The sequence below is a fragment of the Haliotis rufescens genome, unplaced genomic scaffold (genome assembly GCF_023055435.1).
Source record: "Haliotis rufescens isolate VD_foot unplaced genomic scaffold, xgHalRufe1.0.p SCAF_2, whole genome shotgun sequence".
Lineage (NCBI taxonomy): Eukaryota > Metazoa > Mollusca > Gastropoda > Lepetellida > Haliotidae > Haliotis > Haliotis rufescens.
Window position 1 is genome coordinate 16,859,167 of NW_025963890.1, and position 8,315 is coordinate 16,867,481.

The 8,315-nt window shown below is 41.3% G+C and overlaps 1 protein-coding gene across 3 annotated transcripts in view; it reads left to right on the forward strand.

Moving 5' to 3' along the window:
- Positions 1-6,511, forward strand: part of LOC124135648 (regulating synaptic membrane exocytosis protein 1-like) — a 122,767-nt gene extending 116,256 nt beyond the window's left edge. For all 3 annotated transcript variants that reach the window (XM_046501082.2, XM_046501081.2, XM_046501083.2), the window contains one exon: positions 2,131-6,511. In XM_046501082.2, coding sequence (XP_046357038.1) covers positions 2,131-2,301 — 171 coding nt within the window. In that variant the 3' untranslated portion in view covers positions 2,302-6,511. The remainder of the gene's footprint in view (positions 1-2,130) is intronic.
- Positions 6,512-8,315: the final 1,804 nt, after the last annotated feature.

The window sequence follows — 8,315 nt, forward strand, 5'->3', positions numbered from 1 at the left end:
GGTCTTCGGCGTGACGAGCGAACGCTTTAACCACTAGGCTACCCGACCGCCCCCATTTAGGCAAGAAGTAGGCATCCACATGGGTATCAACTGTTCTCCAACCTTCCTGTTTCTTTCTGCATAAAGGTCAGAATTTCTTCTCGGATTGGCAAAATCAGAACAAGGAATCTGACCAAGCCAATTCCATTCCACTGCTTTACCCATCTGAACGAGAAATAAGAGACCAGTGAATCCGTCTGATCTGTTTCATATAAGCGTAAGCAACAAGACAACAGACAACTACAAAACTGAATAGCTAGCTTTCTACTTCAGCTACCAATGACATGCAACGCCCCTTATATCGTCCATAATGACAAGAAACACAATCCGTTCCATTCTAAATGGATTCATATATCCTTCTGACACGCATTAACTGTAATATGAATAAGGACGGTCCCCAGCGTGACCGAAATAACCTTTATCACCAGCTGTAGACGACAACTATTTTGTGATTAGTTTGTTGCGTTGCAGGTCACAGCAATGAGCTTAGATTCAGCATTACCCTTCCACCTTACCTGTAATCTGACACTAATACTTCATCGTCTGCCTCCTCCAGTTTCAATGTGAATAATTTTGTTTTACATGAAGGTTTTTTGTGAGATTCGTCAGTTGCTTAGGTGTTTGTTAACTGTGTACACTTTTTGTGAGTCACGTGTTCCCCTCAAGGGAATGGCGGATATGAACACCCACCGGGGCCGTATGTCGGCCTACGCTTCGTGCTGCTGATGGCTACTTACGTTGGTCGATGTTATTTCCATTTGACGCCACAGTTTTATACAAGATTATATTTCATGTAGACAGTTTTACTCGTATATAAGAATAGGCTATGGTGTTTATTTACAGAGCTTAAAACCACACTGAAATTTGTTAGGTTTCCGATGATCAACCTAATCGTATTTTAAGCATCAGCGTGACAGCTTTATTAGAAACACGAAAGCAAAAAAAAGCTGTTTGTCAGTTATAATATATTTAGAAATATGCATGTATTAAAGCCTACCTCGATATTTTTTGTTTTTGATCGTGTACCATGTATCATTTATGTTTACTTCCCCTTCGGCATGAGCAAAGGGGCTTGTAACGCTTAAAATAGCAGCTGCAAGATATATGGTCGCGCCAAGTATCAGTGTTCCCGCCGTGATACTGCTGGAAGATTGCTAAAAGCGGCGTAAGACCATACTCACTCTCTCACCCAGTGTCAGAACTATATTTTCAAGATTCTGTATTTAGAATTGGGGGCCTGGTGGTCCAGAGGAAAAATTTGTAAATATGCATATTTTCTTGTGCATAATATTGCTGGAATGTGACGGACTTCAGCCTTAAAAACATTAACTGACTCATGCCACACCATGTCAATGTATATACTGGTTTTTTTTGTTTTCAAAGACGTGGTCTAGTGGTAGAGCGTCCGCCCGGAGAGCGGAATGTTTCATACCAAAAGAAATTAAAAGATGGTACTTGTTGTTACCCTGTCTGGCGCTCGGCATTAAGGGGCTAAAACAAGGACTGGTCGGCTCGGAGTCAGTATACTGTGTCTGAGTGGGGTATTCATGTTAAACTGCGGCATGGTATCTCAGTGTGCTAGCACTCTAAATCTGCATCAGTCCGGACTAGTACAAGCAGCCACACACACACACACACACACACACACACATGCACGTCGCTATATAAGTGCAATAATCTTGGACGCGACGTTAAACCCAATTTCAAATCACCTCACCTTGTTTTCAAAGATGAAACAAGGCTTGCCACTATTAGCACAGTCATTGATGACAAAAGTTCTGATAGATTTTGCCGGGAGAGGTGCTCATAGCAGTATGCTGGTCTACATACCTCATATGTCCCGTGTTATGCGTTTTCGGACTTTAAAGAAACATTCGTAGTTTTTTCGCTAATCACGAGAACAACTTAAAACATCTCACTCAGTTATAAAAGACGACTTTATCTAAAAAGACAGGCCATTGTCTGAGTATTTATAATGCCTGTGTGACGCCACACCACTTGCTGTAGCGCGAGTAACGTCCGAAAACGTAAGATGTCCGAAAACCTATGATCCGATATTTCTTTTCGTATACTTTTCCCTCAATGTTTCAGGTAAACGTCTGGGAAAGAATAAAGGGGTTTGACAAGAAGAAATCGTGCCTAGGGGAGACCGTCGTCAGACTGGACAGCCTTGACCTCAGCAGACACACCACGGGCTGGTACAAAATGTTCACTATGAACGCCACCGACCTGGGCTCCAGTGAGTCTCTGTATCACTGGTGAAGGCATACTGGCCTTGACCTTACACTCAACTCTAGGCAGGATATATAGGCAGGCCAGTAAAATGATATCAACCAGGGCACCGTATTGCTAGGACGCGGAGGATCAATTGGTGTTTCGAGGTTCAACATTGTTCAAGATGTCCAGGGCGTCCCTGCGTCAGTAGTGAAGATTGTTGATGGGCCATCTGAGTTGGTATAACAATAGCAAGATGTCTTCAATGAATGACACGAACCAAGATTCCAGGACGTCCCTGTGTCAATGAGGAAGAGTTTCTGCTTAACTACCCAATTTGTTTAAACAAGAACATGACGTCCTTCAGTGAATGATAGTTCCATGACGTCAGTGATCAAGATTTGTTGCTGGCCAACCTGATTTGGTGTCACAAAAGATTATCAGTAAATAAAATGTGTTGCTAGGATACCTGACTTGGTATATGAGAATAACTTGATGTCCTCGATCAGTTCCACCGATCAGTTCCTAAGTTCTGCCCACTGGTGAGGCACCGTCTCAGATCTAGGGTGAACACTAAATCTCAACCCTGTATGAACTACGCAGATGTTGGTTCCTGAACAGTCACTGTACCTCTGAGGAAGACGTGTGGGAAGACGTGTTGAAAGACTGTTTTATATTAAAACGATGGCTCACTCTCCGTACCAGTCAGTGCCGCAGCTTTAGGCTAGCTATGCCGTTGACAAAAGTCGTAACTTAGCAAGAGAATCTTCATTAATTACTTGTTTTATTGTGTATACTTGAACGAGAAACTATGAGCCAAGGGAGGAAACGTCATCATCCCTATGCCAATCTCTGCACTCTTCAGTGTAGGAGTTTGCATGCTTTGCCATGGTTCACTACAAGACTGAATCGTCATGTTTTACGGTACCTCGAAAGAGTTTCATATGAGGTGTTAGAATCAGTTATTTTATACTTTACTATCTTGTGAAGTCGCAAGTTGACCATCCGATTCACCCAATAGCGATACACAAGTATTATCTACGTTTCCTAAAGCAATCGACTATCTTAACGCCCATACATTATAAAAGACTTGCGATATCCCTGAGCTAAGATCGCTTTGTGGAACGGATCCCTTTGCAGGGCAGTCAATGTAACGGTATTGGAACATGGGAACGTCCGAAAGGTGGATCTTCATCTGTGACCGGGAAAGTTTAGTATGTCTAGTGCTGGGCAGTCTCTTAAACCAAGTCTTCAATGTCAAGGATTTAAGGGTAGTCTGAAGAGGATTTAGTCCCAACATTGTCGGCTTCGCTGATTAACCGCGCCCGAACATGCATGTGGCTCGTTTGCCATGTGTAAAAGTGTTTTGGCCATGTAAAATGCCTTTTTCCATATGGTGCACATGTATACAAAGAACATTAAGGAGTTCTTTTAGGAAGAACGTTAATGGTAAATCGGTGACAAGGCATCTAAATCCCGGTGAAATAAAACAGCCTCCGTTTTTCCACAGATTTGGGAACCTATTTATAAGGAATATCAATGCCAAAGAAGCTGACCAGAGTCAGCCTTTATGGTGTTATAAGAAGTGTGTATTATACTTGAGTGTTTTGACGTCATCCCTCAAGTAGGATATGACCGCAGGACGTTTTCGTATGAAATATGCCCACGGATCAGAGCAAAGACACCACATCTGTCTTCCTTGGATGTCCAACAAGTTAATCAAAGAAAGATGTGAGACTCAGGAACCTGGATTGAAAGCAATCTGTCGATGTCATTTACTTACTCTTGTTGGCCATCCGTGGCATTATATCCCGTTACTTGCTTGTCATCGCAGATTGATAATGCACACATGTCAAGCCAAGGCTTTGCAACGTCTTTTACCAACATAGTACACTTGCTGTATACAACACAGATGGACAATGCACACAAAGACATTATCGGAACGGGTGTGTATTTTTCTAGTTAGAAGGGATAGTAGGTGGTAAAGCATTCATGTCAAGGACAATATAAGCTAAACGACTGTGTTACCAACAGCACAAATTAGAAGCCACGCAGATGGACAAAGCACCAACGGCTGTGCATTATCAACATTTCATATTGTACTTAAAATAGATAGAAATACACCCGTGTCAAAGACAACTGAAGCTTCACGACTGTGTATTGCCAACATAACGCAGAATGACGGACATAAAAGACGATGCACACAAGGACGAAGGCTAAGCGGCTCTGGATATACTAGTACTTTTGACCTGCAGTGATGGTTCAAGTTCTAGGTCCCATAGCCCAGTGGTTCTATTTCAGTATTATCAATAAAGCACCGTAATACTACTTGACATTGCAGATGCTCAGTTCACCAAGTTGGAACCTCCAATCTTGCCTCTGTCAGCAGTGATTCTGCCGTACCAAATACTACATGGTGCCAATGTGTCAATCTTCCAGTATTATCAATGTTGCACCGAAATACCACTGACATTGCATAGGGTACATGTACCACGTTAAAGACTTTTAAGGGATCAAAATCTGGCCTAATTCTGTGATTCTGCCGAACCAACTACAATAGGCCAATGGTGCCAGTTTCAGGGCTCAGATCTTGCCTTAGCTTCAGTAATTCTGCCGTACCGAGTATTTCATGTAATCGCTGCCAGTGTGGTCTATCTTCCAGTATTAACATTACATTTTGGCGCTACTACGGAAAACCTCAAATGAACATGGCTGAATCGGCAACGTCTCACCACAACATAACGTCTTGTACAACCCATCCCATCTGCACGTCTTGCCAAGGACCACTACTAGCGTGGTCATCAAGAACTATGAAACGCACTGGACACAAATTGGCCAGCTTTGTTGCCGATGGACAATCCACTACTCCCACTGCAAGAGACCCACAAGTTGCTACAGGTTATGGCACAAAATGCATATGCAATTGCAAGTCTGTCGTGACGCCAGTTCAACGGTCACCTTCGGCTCGGTGGACAAGAACAAATGAATGTTTCAGACGTGTGGAAATGGCTGATTACACAATAGTTGCACATAATCCGTCTTATCCTGGAAACCAAGGACACAAGCAGATCGCAGATCGGTCAATATCCTTTATGCCATCTTCTCAGTTTAGCAAGTCGTTATTCCTGATGTATACTTCTTTCAAATGAGGACTCTAGAAGACTGATTGAGTCAAAGTAAGCATTTCTTTGACAAGCATTTCCGAAATTGTGTGTTCGTATAAAAAACGTATTGTGTATTAATTACTAAATTAAACGCAATATATATTTTAATTCATCCTTTGCATCACCATTTTCACCAATCACCATGCCAACCTCACTTGGCAATTTTTGTTTTTTTTATTAAGAACTCTCTAAGCAAACTTTTTTCAACAGTGTTTGGGTAGGTTTCAACTGGTCACGCACAAATCCCGTTTCGGTAATCGCAATTTTGACAGCTGCGTCATGTTTCCGACTTTAGAAATCTAGGCGTTTGAACATTTGATTTTACTTGGCTGCTATTTGAACTGGCTGCTATTGTAATGATATTGCCACTAGGCACGAGCTATGTGATATTTTGTGATCCGTGTGAGCCATTAAAAGCGAGCGATTTTAAATGTCACCTTTAATCATGTTGCAAACTGCCTGTTACGACTCAAACCCTGGGGAAATTGATAGTTAACTAACTGCCACATGATCCGAATCTATTAGGATGGAAACCAATCATCCCTATTGGCGTCTGGAGTGTCAGATATTGCCGCTCGGTTCGCATTTATAATGAAGCTATTTTCTACGAATCACATTTGATAGTATCATGTTTTTAAATGCAGCCCCATACGAAGAAATAGATGACAAATCAAAGACCAATCAATCAAACACTTTGATTTTTTTACTTTCATTTATCATTGTTACGTTGCAAGGTACATACTTAGATTTTGAACATGTGAGCTATGCTGTGGGTTATTTCAAAGGGAAATCGTGTTTTGGTTGCATCCTAGGGTAAACTTGTTCCGCATGCATTTTATACTGATGGAATTAAATAAGGGAACGTGTGTAAAAGGGAACATTTGATCATCTCCCCGAGGCAAGCGTGTCCACTCGCCATTATCAAAGCCGAGTTTCTACCCTTGCCACATCAAGGCCACTTTTCTTAGCTCGACCCTGGCGCCACCACGCGTATATCACGAGTTATGCCCCTTGTAATGAAAACGCGATATCCAATCAGTCACTGTCCTTATCATGTATGGCTTCACAACGATGGCAACTACGACGAATCATTCGGCAGATAACGAAAACATTCGCAATTTCATCCCTGATAGACAAACACAGGCAATCGCTGAGATGAAATAGACAGTATCCAGTCGTGTCAACAAAGACGTCAATCACTGGATTGTCTAGTCCAGACAAGATTATTTACAGACCGCCGTCATATAGCTGGAATATTGCTGGGTGCGGCTATTAACAACAAACAAACAAACAAAAATGACATGTAGTTGTAAATCACTTTCGTAAGAATATGAACCAGTCGTGGATGTTGATTTTGTGAAACGTTCTGATTGGACAACTGATATGTCCAATCATTTCGCACGGTGAAGTTGGCTTGATGTGGCAAGGGTGGAAACAAGACTTAGGTAAATAGGCTAGTGAGCGCTCTTGCCTCGGGAAGGTGAAATTTGATAAACATGGTGTCGTTGGGGGTTTTCAGCAATGTAGTGGCACCAGGTAATTATGTCCCCCTGGCTTGTTTTCTTGGCATGAAGTACTTTAATAAGCTGAAGTAAACGGTCTTATTTTTTCCAACAGCATAAATTGTTGACACTGACAATTAGCAGATATCTGATGCTGTTTTCCTGGCACTACATATACTGGACTACATAACTAGGATACATGAATACTTTTGGTGACATTTTGATGAAATTGTGTGCTCCGTTTTTATGGTTCAATATACCCTGAGGGCCCTAACTTTTTGCACACACGAACCTGATATTTCAGGTATTTGACAAAGGTGAGGTATTTGTGAGTGGAGCAGCCTAGGCCATCACAAACATCTTCATCCGAGTCTCATGGGGTACTAGGACAGCCAGGCCACCACATGGGAATAAAACTGTATTTGATTTTCAAACATCCTTTGCTTATGTTGAGTTCATACTGCATTAAAGTATTCAATGATTTGTGTTGCACAAGTGTTATTCAGCCACAAGAATTCTTAGGCCACAGCAAATTGAATATTTGTTTGCAGAATTGCCACATCAAGGGAAAATATCCAATTTATTCAATCTTCAAACAGTTAATGTTGACATGTCATTTAACAAACAGATCTTACTTTTATCTTTTCATGATAAACAAAACTGACTTTCATAATGTCATTAGTGTATATTTGATTAGAATGACATATCTCATTATCCCTATAAAAAATTGAGTGGTATTCATGAACATATCCATCCTACAAGGAAACAATCCCAACAGCAAATAATTAATTTGGTGTGGCATTGTGAATGATTTTATACACTTATATAATATGCCACCCAAAAGAGGTTAAAGAACATCCGATTCTGTAATATTACTATAAGTAATCTGTCATGCCATGTTTGATGTTTAATGCCGCACTCAGCAATATTACACCTATGACGGCGGTCTGTAAATAATCGAGTCTGCACAAGACAATCCAGTGATTGATATCATGAGCATCGATCCATGCAACTGGGATACGATGACATGCATGAACAAAGTCAAAAAGCCTGACCACCCAATTCCATTAGTCGCCTCTTACGACAAGCATGGTTTGCTGAAGATCTATACTAATTTGGATCTTTCCAGGTCTCGTGTCACAGCATATTAACTGCTGTAGTAATATGAAAGAATCAGGTGTGCTTCAGTCTCATTGAAATCAGATCTTATTTCTCGCTACTGCTAAGCAAAGATCTGAGGACATCCCATTACAGGTCATGTCAGAACAACCTTTCATCTGACCAATCAGAGCATTGCTTATCAGATCAAGAAAGGGACAGTTGGAATGTGATTTTTGATTGTGCAACCTCGGGAAAAAAACAACACATAAGGTATTCCGACAGTTATGGGCTTTAT